The sequence below is a fragment of the Diadema setosum genome, chromosome 6 (assembly GCF_964275005.1).
Source record: "Diadema setosum chromosome 6, eeDiaSeto1, whole genome shotgun sequence".
Taxonomy (NCBI): domain Eukaryota; kingdom Metazoa; phylum Echinodermata; class Echinoidea; order Diadematoida; family Diadematidae; genus Diadema; species Diadema setosum.
Genome location: NC_092690.1, coordinates 22002925 through 22022249, shown reverse-complemented (window position 1 = coordinate 22022249; position 19325 = coordinate 22002925). Strand labels below are relative to the sequence as shown.

The following is a 19325-nucleotide window of genomic DNA, read 5'->3' as shown; positions in this document are numbered from 1 at the left end:
AGCATTTCTTTGTAAGGCGATGAGGGATTTGTTGGGCAAAATATGCTGTGCAATCTTTCTGAACATCTCTCAATTGCAGATAATATGGCTATCACCCAGTGTTTGCTTTGTCAGAAGATGTATTGCACAATTTTGCAGAATATAGACTTCTCCATCCGAATGCAGTTAAGTATGGAAACATTAAGAGGTGAATTTTGTCAGTTGTAAGCTACAGTAATGGTGTGGGAAGGGTTGAGTTTGCCTCTCGACAGTGCTATGTGAAGCTTTCGTTAACCCCTGTCTTCCCTTCACTATGCCCACCAGAGCCCATCAAAACAGCGCTGACCGTGGAGGCCCGGGCCTGGAAGCTCATCCTGGGACGGAGCCTGAACAAGGAGTACTGCGCCAAGATGGACGACATCTCCAACTTTGTGGCCGAGTACGCCAAGCGGCTCGGCCGCCCCATCAAAGACCTGGACGACGTGCGCAATGCCATGAACGCCCTGGAGATGATCCGACAGCAGGAGATCCGCATCGACATGACCCTTGGTCCCATTGAGGTAACCACACGCAGATGGCAATATTCCTTGTTTTTCAAGTGGATTGAGAATTTGTTTAGTCCCTCTGTCACCTTGAAGCGTAGAATTAAAATCAAGATCAAGATTTAGATGGAGAGAGATAGAGAGAGGGAGAGACGGAGAGATAAAGAAGGAGAGAAATATATACAGAAAAAGAGGGAGAGAGAGAGATAGAGGGATAAGAAAATGGCAAAAACCACAAGATGTCACAACAGTTCAGCTACTAGTATTAACAAATTATCACTTTATCTTCTTTGAGCCTTTGTGTTTACTCTCAGAGTTCTATATCTTCATAAGATATGAAAGTGCTTAATGATCTTTGCAGTCATTTTAAGTTGCTTTCTGTGGTATGGTAAAAGATGGGAAAGTATGTTTGTTTTTTATCAGTCAGGCATAATGTACAAATACACATCTCAGTTTCCTAATGCAATTTCAAGATATTTTTGTACTAGTTGATTATGGAAGTAGAATATGGGCCGTGTGTTGGATGATTTCAAGATGTGGATGGAGAGTTGTCTAATGTGACAATCTTTGATACTGTCATATTGCTTCTCTTCTTTCCCACTATAACACAATGTGTCCGGTTGATACAGTTTGTTCACTAAATCTTCTGGGGTGAACTTCGAGGAGTAGGCATCTGTCCTTGTGTGTATGCCTGTTTCCTTGTGTATGTTCTTTACTGCAATATGAGTATATAATTATATGCACCCTTCTCTTGGTGGGGAATGGAGTGGGGTCTTTTACTTATATAGATTTTGACTCCATTGCACGCAGTACCATCATTATTTGATGCCCTCTCTCCTTGGTTGGCCAACAGGAAGCTTATGCCATGCTTCAGAAGTTCCAGGTTGCTGTGCCAAAGGAGGAGGCTGATCGAGTGGACACCCTGAGGTACTCCTTCCAGAAACTCAGCAGACAAGCGGTGAGCATTGTCCAACTTAAGCTTACGTGGGAAAATGCACATTGGCTGCAGCTCAAAGGATGGTACCTAAAGCCCGCCACACAACATACGTTTTCAGTCACAAGTCTGACAGACATGACTGATCCAAAATAAATCACAATAGCGTCAGAGTAAATATGCTTGTTTATTTCACATCCAAATTCACGTAGGCGTGTAACCGAAAGTTGTACAGTGTGCAGCGGGTTTAAGTAAATGACAGTGGTTTAATCTAATCCTTTGACTGAACAACAACATGAAGGTTTTAAAATGCCATGTAGCATTATGAAAAGAGAACATGACTTGTCACAGCTGCAAACAACAGGATTTGCATTTGGAGGTAAAAAACAATTTAGTGAGGCTAAATTTAAATTTACAATCATCGGCAAATTGCTTTTGTCTACCGGTTTGTTGCAAATGTTATGAGGGTCAGCATATATGAAACGCTTCAATAACTCCAGAATCTTCAAGCAGCCTATGTGATTTTAGACTTGGCCATGACCTCTTTGGGTTAAGGTGAAACCTTGCTGACTGAGCAGTGATGATTGAATTACTGTATAAGCTGAATATTTTGTGAGGTTTTTATTTTCACAAGTTGGGTGCTATTCGTGAATTTAAAGACACACGAAAATATTGACTCTGATCCCGATAAGAATGTGACATGCATGTATACATTTCAGTACTCCACGATCGCGACCTCAACCACTGGCAAAATTGTTGAGAACTCCAGATTCGTGAAAATTTGCATACTTGTAGATTCACTGAATATATGGCGTATACAGTGTCCATGAATGCGTGCTAAATGCATTTACTCTAGGGAATTCTTCTCTGTCCACTTTACAGTCATCTGTCCAAGCCAACTTGGTCAAGATCCAGCCAACATTCAAGGCCGAGCTCCTGAACGCCGTGGAGACTTTCACCTTTGACAACACCTTCTTCATGGGGGATTATGAAGATGTGGGTACCACTGACATTAATTCCCTTCATTTTGGTTGATAATTCGTTGACACAACATTTGCTCCTGTAACAATTGCAGAGCTGCCAAGTCTCCCTGATTCTGCAGGAGTCTCCCTAATGTCAAAATCTGTTCATGTCTGAATAAGAGAATATTAAAATCTCCCGCATTTAGGAATTATTTTTGCCCATTGAAATGCATATGTAACGCACAGATATCTCCCTGACTGCTGTGTGGAATCTCCCTGATTTGGATGTGGGAATGTTGGCAGACCTACAATTGCTCCGGTCTTACTTTCTCCAAGGACTTAGGGTTAGGGTTATGGTAGGGGTTTAGGTTTAGTTTGATGTGAGGATTAAGATTAAGGTGTTATAGGGTTTATGTTTGTGGGTAGAATTTATGTTTGGCTTGGCATGCAGATATTTCGTGGGAGCAATTGTCGCAGGAGCAAATGTCATAGAACCGATAATTCATCAGAGAAGAGACAAGATGAGGCGTAAGATTAGGATAAATACGAAGCTCTTCTCTAGAATTCATTGCACTCGATTATCATCATCATTCCAGAATTCTCAGATGGTTGCATATAGTACTTATGTACTATTAAAAGATTTTTTTCTGTCTAATGCATGTTCACCAGTTCCCCTTGGTTAGGAAATGTTTTTGCTTCGTCAGCCTTTTCATGAGGCATGAGGCAGCGAATCCAAATTTAACCAAAATGTTCATTTTACGCTGTAGTTCAAGAGTGGCATCAAGGAAAATATGAGACATTTTCTGTCCTGTCCTTTGGGAAGGAGTGTGGATTCTTCTAAGTGGAAGAAATGTGTCCAAGGTGTGGCTATTTACTGTTCTCAATGAAAATAAAGTCTGTTGATATCTATTTACAGTTGTATGAACACAAAAGTACGGACTGCCTTTCATCCCATTACTTAAAGGAACCAACTCTCTCAAGTCGTACCCCAATTCATACTTACAATGTCTGGGAAGCAAAAGTTTATTTGAGGTGGTTTGAATGTGTGCAAACCATGCTTTCTGCACAAATTTACTTACTGTTTAATGACCTCCATATCAAACAGAAATCCCTCTCCTGTAAACAACATGTGTTGATATAGTTGTTACAACTTTGTCATATGATTTAAGTTGCATCTTTGATTGTCTCTGTTTTTAAATGATCACCACAGAATGGTCCCATGGTCCAAGGCATATCACCTGAAGAAGCCAATGTCAGGCTCCAAGTTTTCCAGGTAATCAGAAGTGAAAAACACAGCACCATTCTTATTGATGATATTCCATGAACAAATTGCACTCATCTCCAGTGAGGCAGCAGTGGGAAAAATCTTGCATTCTAAATTTTCACTTGTTTTCTCTTTTTTTCCGTTCTGATCCTTTGTGTGTAGCTGAAATCTTAAGGTAACCTCTTTTACTTGTTTGCGAACAAATGCTTTAATATCGAGGAGGGATTTTTCTAACACAATCCTCTGTGACTCACTTTGTGTAGAAATGAAATACTTCATCATTTTGGTTGAAGGCAAGAGAGCCAGGGAAAATAATTTGAGCCAAGAAAATTCTCTGTGTAATGCATTTTTGTAAGACATTATTCTTCCTCTCCTGACCTTGCAAGAAAACCAGAAGATACAGGAATAAGGTGCAGAGATTAACCCCGTTGAGGTGCCCGAGTATACCGAGGACTAGTCTTCAGCGGATTAACTTTATCATACATTACACTGTCCTCCAGACTCGGTTTGACGACCTGTGGCGGCGCTTTAACACCTACTCGGCCGGGGAGCAGCTGTTCGGTCTGCCCGTCACCGACTACCCCAGCCTCGTCAAGACCAAGAAGGAGCTGAACCTGCTGCAGAAGCTCTACGGCCTCTACAATGACGTCATCGACCGCGTCAACGGCTACTACGACATCCTCTGGAGCGAGGTGGACATTGACAAGATCAACCAGGAGCTCATCGACTTCCAAAACAGGTGAGCATTTGGACGTCCAAGTTACAGATTGGGAAGAATGGAATGATGCCATGGATTCTTCTGTATAAAACATAATTGCAGTGATCATCATGGCATTTCATGTGTTTGTACTAATAAAGATGTGTTTTCATCTTGTGTTTTGTTTTTTACTGCAGGTAGGGATGGGGGAAAAGGCGATATTTTGATTTTGATTTTGTATTTGTTTTGTTTTGTTTTGTTTTGTTTTGTTTTTCCAAGGGGGGGGGGGGATTGGGCGGATGGGGAAAGAGCATTCTTGCTATTAAAGTTTTCTGAGTCTGTGGAATGCACCATGGCACTTGAAATTTGTGATTATCATCTTACAACTTCTGTGTATTATGATTATATAGGCCTATAATTTTTGATATTGAGAATAGATGCTGCTGTAAAGCACAGAAAACAAGATGGTCGTACAACTAGAGGAATAAAAAAGAAACAAAAGGGGAAAGAGGATGAAAGATCCTCACGTTGTCTTGATCCTCATGTCGTCTTGATTCATCACCCAGGTGCCGCAAGCTGCCAAAGGGCCTGAAGGAGTGGCAGGCCTTCCTGGACCTGAAGAAGACCATCGATGACTTCAACGAGACCTGTCCCCTCCTGGAGCTCATGGCCAACAGGGCCATGAAGCAACGGCACTGGGACCGCATCACGGGCGTCACCGGCCACCGCTTCGACATCGACTCGGACTCCTTCAGCCTGCGCAACATCATGGAGGCACCCCTGCTCGCTCACAAGGAGGATATTGAGGTTGGTGTCTGATATGTTTTTGTTGTTGCTTGATGACTGGTCAATGTAGTGATTTTTCAGGACAAAAGAAATACTTGAAGACTTTGTTTGCAAAAACCGATAAGTCCATATTTGCCAAATGGAGATATCTGCGATTAAATATCAAGAAAAATAAAGAGAATAATAAGAAAATTTTTGCTTCTTTTGACCATATTTTCAAAAATGTACCTTTATACGTAGTGACCAATATATCATTTAAAAGGTATTATTTTGTACTTTATGACAGAGACGGTTCTTCAAAATCTTCAAAAATGGACTTATCGGTTTTTGCAAACAAACTCTTCATGTGGTCATATGCAGACTAGCAACACAGTTTGACTGGCTTGACAAATGTTACCTTCACAATTATTTTTGGCATCTTGTTCTTAGTATTGGTCTAATTTCATGCAAATTTGCACTGGAACACTGTAATCTGCATCACATGGTAGAAAAGGAAAGAATCATACAAGAATTGCATACACATTCAGCCCTTTTGATATCACTGAATTAGCAACATTAGAGACCTTTCTGACTATTTTCCTGACATTTTAACTTGCAACAAATCAGCACTTGTACTGTACATTGTAGGGCCTATGTCGCAGTGAAAATATGACCAGAGAAAGCTTCAACACATGCACCACACATACAAATTAAAGATTATTAAACTCCCTCAAGCTGTCAAAGAGACTAGTTTAAATGATGTCTTGGAGGTATCGTTTGCTGCTTATTGTGTTATAATGTCCCTCAGACTTTTGCACAATGCACAGTGCAAATTGCACTGTGCAAATTGCACTGTGCAAGTGCACCCATGGTGCAAATTGCCCCTATGTTTCCTGCGCAGCCATATATGACTATGTTATGTTTCACTACAAAATGAGCTCTTGTTTTTCTTTATGATTTATTTATTTTTTTTAAATTCTCTTATTTCAATCCAGTCAACACATCATTACCCTGCAGTCATTCAGGAATAAGAGCAGATAACCAGGAAAGTTTGCTCTTAAGTGCTCTCACTTTGAACTTGCATACACTCTGTGATATTCCGTAGTAGAGTCACAATATAAGGACTCGCAATCTATGAGAGATTTTTGTTTCTTCCATTCCATTGCAACCTCTATACCAGGACATCTGCATCTCAGCTGTTAAGGAGAAAGACATCGAGGCCAAGCTGCAGCAGGTGGTGCTGGAGTGGAACACCCAGACCCTGTCCTTTGCCAACTTCAAGAGCCGGGGGGAGCTGCTGCTGAAGGGGGCGGAGACCTCGGAGATAGTGGCCCTGATGGAGGACAGCCTGATGGTGCTGGGCTCTCTCCTCAGCAACAGGTGAGTGGTGTGCATTGTCATCATGGGGTGTTCAAGAAAGAGACGTAGTGCTGAGACCTGCAGGGGTTTTTGGTGTTGGGGGAGGGGAGAGCAGGATGAGTGTTGGATTTTGATGTCATGCTCAAATAACATTTGTGCAATCCATGCTCTGGAAGCTTATCAGTTAATAGCACACAACTTTTAGCTCACCAGAGACAAAGGCTGAAGATAGGTAATGTTGAAGAATTGGCTGGCGATGACACACTAAAAAAATCCAGTTCACTCCTATTTTTTTTTTTTTGACACTTAAAAACTATCCACACAATTCCTTTAGTCAAAGATTTTAATTTGACCTGTTAAAGACTAGTCCCAAGTACAATACTCGGGCAAGCATCTATGGGAAATAAATGTTGTGGCAAGATCAACCCATCCTCCATAGGTTAAGAGTACCACTTTTTCATTGATTTTGACGCACATTTTATATCAAAAGTAAGATTTGGATGCAAGTCCTAGTTTGTATTCTAGTATAATCAAGTGAATAGACTCATTTTCTCAGTTCTATCACATCACACCACATGACACATTTCATTGAAATGGTCTATTCAACCATAGAGCCTGTTGTGATATTGTTTAACTGACAAAAACAATGATAAAACAGTTAGCAGTAGCAGCTGTGGAGAAGAGGACTAATATGTCTATCACACTTCACTGGTGTCCTTACTCAGGTACAATGCACCATTCAAGAAGGACATCCAGGGCTGGGTGCAGAAGCTCTCCAACTCTTCTGACATCATTGAGAACTGGATGACCACCCAGAACCTCTGGGTCTACCTGGAGGCAGTCTTTGTGGGTGGGGACATTGCCAAACAGCTCCCTCAGGTATGGACCCTGTGACTTTAGGTGCTGGGAGTCTGATGGGAATATTCATTTGAGCCATCATATATCATCCAAAAATGTTATTGATAAATTTGTATAGATGTCATTTCATATTTTCTTTTCTTTTTGCTCGGCCTAGAGCAGGAGTTTGCTTCATGAATCTAATTTCTTATGTCAGTATCTCTACAGCAGGTTTAATTTTATGTTGAATCTCTCTGGAGGATTGTGTCCATATTAAATGACAAAGTATTATGTGCAGCTACATTCAAGGGTATTTGCATTTGTTTGTTTGTTTGTTCGTTTGTTTCCTTTTTAGGACAACTAGAGACATAAGAACTGTGTAGAATCAGTCATGGCATGCAGCTATGGCCCAAACTCTTAAAGATAGTGTAGATGTAGCTCATAGATTATGCAGTTGTTGTCTCTGTAAATGTCTGTGACAGATCGCGTATTCCAACAGACATCCAATAATGAACACACACTGATACCTGCATATGAAAGGTATTCTTATGTTTTGTGCATGTTTTAGTCCGTTGACTACATTTCAGCTGTGGATTTAATCTATGTTTGTGAAATATGCCTAAAAGTTCGGATGTTAGGGATTTTAAAGAATCCATCAGTGTCATGGTCACATGAGTGACAGTCATGAACAGTTCTGACAGTCATGAAGATATATCTCTTGGCTGCCACTGGCATGGCTTATCTGCTCAATTCCTGTTTCAACCTGAAATGGAAATGCTCTTTGCCCACCATACATACACCTCCTCATCACACTATCTTCTCTTTCTCCTCCATCCGAATGGTAGGAGGCCAAACGTTTCTCCAACATCGACAAGTCCTGGGCCAAGATCATGGTGCGGGCCCATGAGAACGACAACGTGATCCAGTGCTGTGTGGGGGACGAGACCCTGGGCCAGCTGCTGCCCCATCTGCTGGAGCAGCTGGAGATCTGCCAGAAATCACTCACTGGGTAAACAGAGTCTTGACTGTCAGCACTCTATTAAAGTTTACGTTTCCCCCATACATGATTTTATGAAGATTCAGTAAAGTGCAGCTAGAGCAAAGTGGAACACTCACAGAAACTTTGAGGGAAACATGACTGGAACACTCACAAAACCATTGAGGAAAATTGGGCAGTCATTTTAAATGGTATGGTTTTCTGTTTACAACTTAGATTAATTCCATGTACATTCCACTCTACATGGCACTGTACTGTACTTGCTTTTGTCAGTAATCATGGTAAGGAAGTTTTAATACAGAATGTCTCAAATTACTGTATATGAAATAGACACGCCTTTGTCCTCTTACTGAGATGTTACAGCAAATACATGTAGTATTCTTCATGTCTACTGGAGGAGGTAGGTTAAATGCTCTTTGGATGAATAATATACTAGGAAGCTTCCCCTTGAAGTCTTTTCAGTAGCAAATCACCTTGTTCTGGTGGCAGCTGTGTCACTTTACAATGTACTGCCTTTGAAATAAAACTTCAACTGAGGAATCTGCACAATGATGTCACCAAAGATAAATTTAATTGTATACACAGAAAATGTTACATCTTCCTACTTTCTTCACTCTGCTGCTTTCTCTCACCACAGCTACCTGGAGAAGAAGAGGCTTGTCTTCCCACGATTCTTCTTTGTCTCTGATCCAGCGCTACTGGAGATTCTTGGGCAAGCCAGCGACTCACACACCATCCAGGTATAAGAACAAAACATTTGGAAATGACAATTATATGAATCACATCCAACAGATTTTTGACCATTTCTTTATCAATGTATGTGGTAACCTGCTGGCAAAGTCTTTGTTCCTGGCATTTTTGCCCTCGTTATTTATGCACTTAAATACAGGCATCACTGTGGAGCTTCCCCTTCTTTCCTCAAAATGCATGTGCTACTCTTCTTAGTGTTCAAAATGATGTAGTCAAATCTGTTTCTTTCTTTTTCCATGGTCAAAATATATATATATTTTTTAAGTGACAAATAAGCAAAACTGAATTATGGATGCATAAGTATATACGTCATGATTTAGAAGGAATCCAGTGGGTCTATGCACCCCAAATTATGAGTACCGCCCTCAGCAAAAGAGGTAGTACTAATTGGTTGCATTGTTATTGTATCAACTTACCTGGTATATCAGATTATTATATTTGTCAGGGATCAGTATTGAGGTTTGGTTTTAGTGTATCAAACATACAGCTACACGTACTTTCACAACAAAAGATAGGAAAGCTGGAATTTTCTCTAGATGACCAGTGATGTTTTATTCACCCATTGAATGCCTATGACTTTCTTTTTGTTTCCCTTTTGCTTGATTGTTTCATGTGCAATGCCTGATGTCTAAAAGGCACATCTCCTTGGGGTGTTTGAGAACGTCAACGAGGTGGAGTTCCATGAGAAGGACTACGACCGCATCATGTCCTGTATCTCCAAGGAGGGCGAGGTCATCCCGGTGAGAGAAAATTATACTTTTTTCTGCTATTAAAGCAAAATACCATTTCTTGATTGTATCAGGACAATTACATCCCAAGGGCGATTAGTGATGATGATGATAAGATGATGAAGGTAAAGATAAAAAAGTATGTATATGTGTACGTATATATTGTTTGTTGGTTTATTGTCTTATCATTTTCTGTGAGACTGTTGTAACGTGACACAATATGTACTCTGTTCTATGTATAGCACCTTGAGTATCTTTTTTAGGTAGAAATGAGCGCTTTATAAGAGTCTCACTATTATTATTATTATTATCAATAGTCATACACATTGTAATTGACTGCCTGTATCGTGTTGATTCTGTTGTCTGGAACTGGTGAATTTTCTTCCGTCTTTCTACCCTCTCCCTGCCTCCACACAGCTGGAGAAGCCAGTCATCACCATGGTGATGCTGATCATGATGAAAATGAAAATGATAGCGATGATGATGAATGTGAAGATGGAGTGCTTAACAATGCCATCATTATTGATTGATACATATTTGGGGGCATCGTGCATTCATACTTTACACTTTCTACCCTTTCCCAATGTGATGGTACTGGATTAGGCAAATAATAATGGTAATGATGATGATGTTGAAGACAAAGATGATGAAGGTAAAGATAAGATCTTATCAGAATCAAAATTTACTACTGTGTTGATTCCATTGTCTCAATTAAATTTTTGTATCAGGACAATTATCCCCCCCCCCCCCCCCAGTTAGTGACAAGGTTAGAGTAAAGATGAGGGTTCCGGTTAAGTTTAGGGTCAGAGTGTGTGGGTTAGGGTTAGAATTAGGTTCAGGATTAGGATTAGGGTTAGGATTAGAGTTAGGATCAGGGAAAGGGTCTGGGGTAATTTTCCAGGGGGTAATTGCCCTAGAACTGAAATTTTAGGGTGTGGCACTATGCATTTTAGTTCTTCCATCTATCTACCCTCTCCCCGCCCCCACACAGCTGGAGAAGCCTGTCATTGCCAAGGGCAACGTAGAGAGCTGGCTGGGAGAGCTGCTGGACCTCCAGCAGAAGTCCCTGCACGGCATCATCCGAGACGCCTCGCGTGTCATCAATGACTCGAGCTTTGAGCTCCTCTCCTTCCTCAATGACTACATTGCACAGGTGGGAACAGATAGCAGTTGCTCTATATCGATGCATAGTTTGATCGCATAACGAGTTACCTCTACTCTTGTTCATCTGATATATTTGTGAGAGAAGCTGCTAAAAAAACCCCCCAGAAAAGTGATAAGAAAGTATGGAATATCTGTAGTAATAACATTTCTTGCTGTACAACAACTGAAGTGAGATATCACTGGAAAAGTCTTATCTACTTTATGAGATGATGGACTTGTACATTAAAATTTCTGAATACGATGCTTAACTTGTTTTGCGATACAACTCTTCATAATCTGTGTATCATCTTCATATCTGCATGATGCATCTATACATCTCTCGGTCATCTGTCCCTCCACTCCTCAGTGCATTCATGAATTCTGTCTGTTCATCAACACGTATGTGCATACATGTGTACGCCTATAGATTGATAGATATAGATACATGTACATGTTATACACGTGAGATGGATTAACAAATTGATAGAAGACAGAGAAGATGAGAAATGAAAGAAGCAGGACAAATGAATGGAAAAGAGGAATGCATTAAAGCTCAAGAGAGAAAAAAAGGTAGAGTTTGGTGAATTTCTTAAAAAAAAAATCTGCACTCTTCCTGCTAGTTCACCCCATTTTTTTGTTTTAGGTCAATACTTACAGATGATTGGATGTTTAGGGTCTTTTAGATGATATTGAAGGTTGAAAACAAGAAAGGTGCCATAATTCCACAGACTGTTTATCGTGTTAACACCCTTCTTGTTCTGAGCTGACAAGTGTGTATACTACCTGCTAATTGAAGCAGACTTTCAGAACAAGAAGAGTGGTTTAATATGGCACAATCCCTCAATGCTTTTCCTGATCCCATTTTTTTGTGTCATTGATACATGACAGGTGGGGTTGCTGGGGATCCAGATGCTATGGACCCGTGATGCCGAGGATGCCCTGGGCATGGCCCGGGCTGACAAGAAGATCATGCAGGCCACCAACGCCCGCTTCCTCGAGCTCCTCAACTGCCTCATCGAGCAGACGACCCACGACCTGACCAAGGTCGAGAGGGTCAAGTACGAGACGCTGGTCACCATCCACGTCCACCAGAGGGACATCTTCAACGACCTGGTCAGTTGGGTGTGGGGATACATGTGTATGTTTGGAATAAGTCTTCAATGTGTACAAGATTTACACTGATTATTCTATACTTTCTGTCCACTATTGCTAAAATTTGGCATAGGGTATATAGGTTTGCACCTTTTGAGAACATGTTTTTACCTGTCTTTACAGATTTCAGCCCAGACAAATATGTGCACAATCTTATTTTTCTGTTGATACGTGCAGTATGATGTAAGTGCTTTGTCAATTTACAGACATTTCTGTATAATGCTTGTACATTCTACTTGTGGGTGTATACCTTTTCATGCCTTTCTTCTATACTGTTTCTTCTTGAAGAGCTGTGTCACCATTTTCTCAGTTCTATTACAAGGAGCATGCCACTCATCAATTAGAAATTTTTCATGTACTTGAAGTGACTGTTTACCAGCATTGAATACCATTGATGGGATTTTTTTCAGGTTGATGAATTTCTTTACTGTGGCATTTAGCCAGAATATTAATCAATGGAAGGTGACCCCCTCAAATGTCTTCTTTTATTAGGGGAGATTATTCTACAGCTTTGACGCAGTAATTGCCTGTCATTGTGGTCTTGACCCTGAATAGGTGAGCATGCACATCCGCAACGTGAACGACTTTGAGTGGCTGAAGCAGGCGCGCTTCTACTTCAAGGAGGACACCGACCAGTGCATCGTCTCCATCACCGACGTCGACTTCATCTACCAGAACGAGTTCCTGGGCTGCACGGACCGGCTGGTCATCACGCCCCTCACCGACAGGTCTGTGTAAACCTGGGATTGGCAGAGGCTTTCACTCTCATGATATATCTCACTCCGATTGTTCTGTCTTTTCTTTCAAATATATGAAGGGTTTGTTTGCAAAAACCGATAAGTCCATTTTTGAAGATTTTGAAGTGCGATCTCTGTCATGAAGTTCAAAATAATACCTTTTAAGTGATATATTGGTCACTACATATACTGGTATATTTTTAAAGTTATGGTCAAAAGAAGCAAAAATTTTCTTATTATTCTCTTTATTTTTCTTGACCTTTAATCGCAAATATCTCCATTTGACAAATATGGACTTATCGGTTTTTGCAAACAAACTCTTAATATGTTATTTAAATCTAAGAAAGTACTCTTGTATGTGCAATACAGATTGGAAAATGTACAAGCTTGAACTGTTTCTGGTGAAGGCAGTTGAAGGATTGCATTCATATTGGTATTTGTAGAAATAAATAAAACCACTCATCTGACAGCAGGTAACATTGAAATTATGAGGGGATTCCCTGTAGGCTATAGCAATCAGAATAATATACGTACATGCCCCACAGGTGTTACATTACCCTGGCCCAAGCCCTGGGTATGAGCATGGGAGGTGCCCCGGCTGGCCCCGCTGGGACGGGCAAGACAGAGACCACCAAGGACATGGGGAAGGCCCTGGGCAAGTACGTGGTGGTGTTCAACTGCTCTGACCAGATGGACTACAGAGGGCTGGGAAGAATCTACAAAGGTTAGTTGAGTTGGAATTGTCTATGTGTGTGTCTTGAATTTAAAAACTGTCAGTGTACCTGGTGTATGCATCAGTGAAACAATGCTGTAACTAAGCCTGCCCACTGCATATTAATCGGTTGAGGACGAGGCCCGAGTATACTAGGGCAAGCGTCTATGGGAAATATGTGTTGTAGCAAAATCAAAACCTTCCTCAACGGGTTAAGCAGGGCAGTATTTCATTCCTAGTGTCATTCTAATTGATACGTGATGATTAATTTGAGTTTAAGCATACACCTGCTTGTATAGGGATGCATTTAATTGGAAATGGGTGAAAATTGATATTAATCAGATGTTTTCTTCCATTCCTATTTATTAAATCTCAGGGTTAGCAGATATACAATGTATCTACATAAAATGCACCTACATGTGGCAAACTTTATAATAAACCCAATGTGTGCAGTAAGTACCGTATGCTACATTTTGTATCCTTACTTTCAAAGGAATATATATGACACAAACTCATTACATCTCGTGATTAAGCTGAAGGAAAAATGTCCTATGATGATGCTGCTTTGCTTGTGAAGTTTACAGATGTTCACCCACACTGTTTCCTCCTCAGGCCTGGCCCAGTCTGGCAGCTGGGGCTGCTTCGACGAGTTCAACCGCATCGAGCTTCCAGTGCTGTCCGTCGCTGCCCAGCAGATCGCCATCGTCCTCACCGCCAAGAAAGAACGCAAGAAAGACTTCGTCTTCACCGATGGTGACCTCGTGGACCTCAACCCTGAGTTTGGCCTGTTCCTTACCATGGTATGTCTGTGTACTTCTCCCTTGAGGAAAAACAGAGAAAACTGTTATCACATTTAAATCCCCACTCATATCATATTTCACTTTTCATGCAGAATATTTTGATCCTCAAATTGACAGTTACACTGGCTCATTAAATTCAGTGTGATAGAAAGATGACATGTGAGTGAACTTTCATAGGATACATTGTATATCTAAGTTGTACCCAAACAGCAAAGTTGATCTATTACATCACTTGCCAGAAGACATGTAAAGCAGACAACAAAAGTATTACAATTTTAAGCCATTCTTTCACTTTGTCAAGATCTTTAATTCCATTTGTCATTCCATTTTGCATCATGCACTGAACTAGTCTCATTCACTTAAATGGTCACAGTCATTTGCATTCAGTGTTGAGTGGGACCTTAGTGTCAGTATGTGAAAGATAGGGCATTATTTAGTGAGTGATAAAACTCTTAAACAAGTGGACTTAATCTTAAGCCTACTTTGCAGCAGCAATCTTGAACCCTCGGCAGGTCAGTGACTTTTAATCATAGATGTCAACGTAACTGATGCAGGAACACAGTTACAGGGGTGGATCCAGGAATTCTGTAAAGGGGGGAGGGGGGCACAGCTAATATTTCTGTTGCCCCTTCCGGGTTTCATTTCATTTTTTTCTTTTTATTTCTCTTGTTTTTAATGAAAAATAAACGCCCCCCCCTCTGGATCCGCCACTGCAGTTATTACCACCAGTCCAAACTAATAAAAGAGAAAAGTTGTCATCCCTTTCCTTGCCCGGTCATCTTGGCAGAACCCTGGCTACGCCGGACGTCAGGAACTGCCGGAGAACCTCAAGGTCCAGTTCCGGTCCGTGGCCATGATGGTGCCTGACCGCCAGATCATCATGAGGGTCAAGCTCGCCAGCTGTGGTTTCCAAGAGAACGTCATCCTGGCCCAGAAGTTCTACACCCTCTACAAGCTTTGCGAGGAACAGCTCACCAAGCAGGCAAGTTAGCTGCTCCCTTCATAAATAGGAGGTAGCAAATACTGAATTGTACTTGTAGTGGTAAACAGCAAATTTAAAGTTTTTCCGCCTATCATTAAAAATGGTGCAGGGTAAGAAGTGACATATGTGTATCTGTGTAAAAGTTGCACAAGCAAGTGTCATAATGATTAGCATTTATAGACCACGTAGTGGGCATTTAGGTGTCTCCTTAACTAGCCTATGCTAAGAGGGGCATTTCATGAAGCATTTTGGTCGGATATTTTTCTGACTAACTGTTACAAGCTACTGAAATCCTTGCATCTGATTGGCTGAGAGCAAATTTGTCCGACAACTTTGTCGGACGAAATGCTTCATGAAATACCCCCCTGATCAGCTAGTGTCAGGTAGCTGCGACTCAAAGCAGAAGTTTTATCTATCTATCTATCTATCTATGAGCTTTCAAGCTGTGCTAAATTCATGATGTGTTGTCTAATTGGATGATAGAATAAACGTACCTATACTTATTCTACATTCATGAAGGGTATATTAGTTTAGATTTTGTGAATTCTCATTCAGCCCTGGTGACTTACAATTGTTTTGAAAGTCACAAAAGAATGTTGAGGCACTTAGTGCAAACAGAGACAGGGGATGTATGCCATGGTGCAACCAGTAGTATTAAATTTGATAAAACTGTGCTGAGAAATTGTGATCTGTCTGAAAAATTAAGATTTGCTGATTTGTTTTTAAAGCATTTAAATAGTAAGTATCCAATGATGAATAAACCATTGCCTCTAGAAGGATGCTTACACAGATGCAAATCTATTAAGTATTCTTTATATTCATTTGGGATTGTACACATTTGTATCAGACATATTATATCAAATGCTATCCCACTGACACACATGAAATGTGCAGAAATTTAAATGAATGAAATTCAAATGTATGACTGTATGGCTGTTGACTTCTACCATATCGTTGTTTCTGTTCGCCTGTAGGTTCATTATGACTTTGGCTTGCGCAACATTCTGTCAGTGCTGAGAACCCTGGGGGCTAACAAGCGAGCTCGCCCTGAGGACAGTGAATCCACCATCGTCATGAGAGTCCTTCGCGATATGAACCTCTCCAAGCTGGTAGGCCAATCACAGAGCTGATTTTCAGTCGTACAGAATCTTCTAGCCAACAAGTTTTGATGCAGTTCCATTCTCCATTGACAATTAAAGCTTTGTATAGATTAAGGGGTTCATACTGTATCTTAATTTGTAACAGCTAACGAGGTAAAGTATTGTTATTAACAGTGATCTTCCTACATATAGATCGCCAACTGTCAACTTTTATACGGCAAAAGACTGCCTACTAGATGTGAAAACAGCTCAGGCAATAATGATTAGGAATAACTTGTCATATCTTAGTGTAGAAGATACCTTTTCAGTATTGCCGTGTGTCATATGAGCTACTTCACTGCAATACCGACAGTTCTATTATGTAATTTATTACACCAGTCATTGTGTCCTTGTTAAATATGTTAAATAGTCCGAACAAGATTAGCACCCAGTAAAATCACATCAGTTATGCAGTCAGTTGTAGCTCCCTATTATGCAAGTTCTCAAGACTACTACATGTACCTTTCTACTTTATCTTTCACACACTGCCCATCCGTTCCATCCCACTGTCCATGTCCAGGTTGATGAGGACGAGCCCCTCTTCCTGAGTCTGATCAGTGATCTCTTCCCTGGCATCCAGCTGGACAATGCTACCTACGAGGAGCTACAGGCAGCCATTCAGGTCCAGGTGGATGCAGCCTGCCTGGTCAACCACCCTGCCTGGAACCTCAAAGTTGTACAGGTATCAGTATTAATCTGTTAAGACTAGTCCCAAAGATACTTGGGCAAGTGTCTATGGAAAATGTGTGTTATATAAAATCAGTTCATCCTCATACAATGGGTTAAAAACAGGATAAGGATTGAGCTGCTGTGTCTACTCCTGGTTGTTACTTGCAAAGTCTTTTTGAAATCAGTAAATCTTATTCCTATATGTGACGGTGCATCACGAAACAAAACAAAAAGTCGCACCCTGATTTTGTGTGAGGACTCAAAGTAGGTGAAATGGATGAACCTCGTCAGTTGTCAGTTTTGTTTTGTTTTTATTTTCTGAAAGAGCAATTCTGTGTAATTCCCAAATTTGGGTTTATGAAACAATTGGGAAAGCATTTTTTTTTTTAGCAGTTTTTCCTAAACACTGTTCTTCAGAATAATGTAGTTAGGTATGTCTTCTGTGTACACACGTACACAGAAGATTCCATGTTAACCCACAGATTTAGGAATCAATACTGGCCTTAATTCAGACACGCATTTAGAAGTGATTTATTTCTTTTGTTAGGAGCTAGTTACCGTAGATGATAAAGTAGTCTGACCTACAATTGTAGTATCCACAAGAAACATAGGAGTATACCTAATAATGTAGTTATCCGTCAGGTGATGTTAATCCTCTCATTCTCAATATTCCCTTGCAGCTCTTTGAGACCCAGAGGGTGCGCCATGGCATGATGACCCTGGGGCCCAGCGGGGCCGGCAAGACCTGCTGCATCAACATCCTGATGAAGGCCATGGGCGACTGTGGTGCCCCCCACAAGGAGATGCGCATGAACCCCAAGGCCATCACGGCCCCGCAGATGTTCGGCCGACTGGACGTGGCCACCAATGACTGGACGGACGGCATTTTCTCCACGCTGTGGCGAAAGACCCTGAAGGCCAAGAAAGGTTCATGCACCACTCTATTTCTGTGATACTGTATACGCTATAATTTTCGCGTACATAAATTTTTGCAAATTACCGCTGTCACACATTTTCACGAGTGGTAAGATTCGCGATCGGGGGACCAGAGAAAATATGAAGTGGCAAAGAAAGTGTGAATTTTCAACTTACTAGCAAATAAGAATGATACTTGTTATACACTGCATGAAAAAAACTTACCAAACTCTGCGAACTAGTAAGTTAGAATTCAACATTTTTGAAGTGATTATCATGAGTCCATCGCGCTAGATTTCTGACGAGTGGTAGGAGGGGTACGAGTAAATTCAGCGGCAACCAGCTGGAGCATTCGAAGCCCCGGCCCCTAAAGTTGACATACAGTACTTGTAAAGACGTAGCGGCATGCAAACGCAAGAGCTAGTACTAGTACATGTAATCAAGGGTGACACGCCGCGCGTTTGTAACGTTGTGGCGCAATGAAAAAAAAAAAAACAAAAGAAAGTGGAATTTCTCACAGAAATAATATTGCGCCGTCTACTGTTTGGAACATTATAGCAGGCATACCATGCACTGATAATGCATAATGTCAAAGTTTTACTCTAAATTTTCTTCATGAATTAGAGATCAGTGTAGAGTTATAGGTACTGTCATAAATACTAAATTTTCAACATCCACAAATGATATTGGTACAGTGTATATTCAACTAAGATAGATAAAGATGTAAAATAATTTGTATGAACTTACTAATGTAAAATGATGATTACAAAATGCTGCCGATGAAATCCTGAATAGAATTACAAAATACTAGTACTCGTAGTGGTAGATCCTGCCCGGAGAGCCAAATCATGATGGATTTCCACAATTGACACTACAGTACCTACTAGTCCTCACAAAAGTTATGAAAATAAAGTCACAATGAGTTAAAGTTTAACACCGCATCAAAAAAAATGATGAATTCATGAAGTTGAACGCCTCAAAGATAATTGTAACTGTAGAACGGTAACTTTGGAAAGTCAAACATATTTACAGGACCCCGATGGAGAACGGTTTAGTTCTCCCAGTCTCCCTCAGCATCGGAGTCAATCATTGCAGGAATGGGAGCATTCCTAGCTTGGATGACGGCATCGGCGATTCCGATTACTTCCCATCCTTTGGTGATGATCTCCCTGTCATGCCGTAGGATGTCATGGACGGCCATGAGCCACTTGGCGTGCACTGGCTTCAACACCATGTGCGGAGGTCAATGTCTTTCGCAATGT

The 19325-nt window shown here is 40.9% G+C and overlaps 1 protein-coding gene across 1 annotated transcript in view; it reads left to right on the top strand.

Moving 5' to 3' along the window:
• The window catches only part of LOC140229467 (dynein axonemal heavy chain 8-like), a 119359-nt gene that overhangs the window by 49479 nt on the left and 50555 nt on the right, over positions 1 to 19325 (top strand). The window contains exons 25-44 of the mRNA XM_072309721.1: positions 304 to 539; positions 1375 to 1479; positions 2338 to 2451; positions 3628 to 3690; positions 4182 to 4420; positions 4945 to 5185; positions 6324 to 6523; positions 7228 to 7381; positions 8185 to 8348; positions 8974 to 9076; positions 9722 to 9826; positions 10806 to 10967; positions 11846 to 12070; positions 12665 to 12837; positions 13392 to 13570; positions 14171 to 14358; positions 15146 to 15340; positions 16315 to 16449; positions 17000 to 17161; positions 17829 to 18075. Coding sequence (XP_072165822.1) covers positions 304 to 539; positions 1375 to 1479; positions 2338 to 2451; positions 3628 to 3690; positions 4182 to 4420; positions 4945 to 5185; positions 6324 to 6523; positions 7228 to 7381; positions 8185 to 8348; positions 8974 to 9076; positions 9722 to 9826; positions 10806 to 10967; positions 11846 to 12070; positions 12665 to 12837; positions 13392 to 13570; positions 14171 to 14358; positions 15146 to 15340; positions 16315 to 16449; positions 17000 to 17161; positions 17829 to 18075 — 3390 coding nt within the window. The remainder of the gene's footprint in view (positions 1 to 303; positions 540 to 1374; positions 1480 to 2337; positions 2452 to 3627; positions 3691 to 4181; positions 4421 to 4944; positions 5186 to 6323; positions 6524 to 7227; positions 7382 to 8184; positions 8349 to 8973; positions 9077 to 9721; positions 9827 to 10805; positions 10968 to 11845; positions 12071 to 12664; positions 12838 to 13391; positions 13571 to 14170; positions 14359 to 15145; positions 15341 to 16314; positions 16450 to 16999; positions 17162 to 17828; positions 18076 to 19325) is intronic.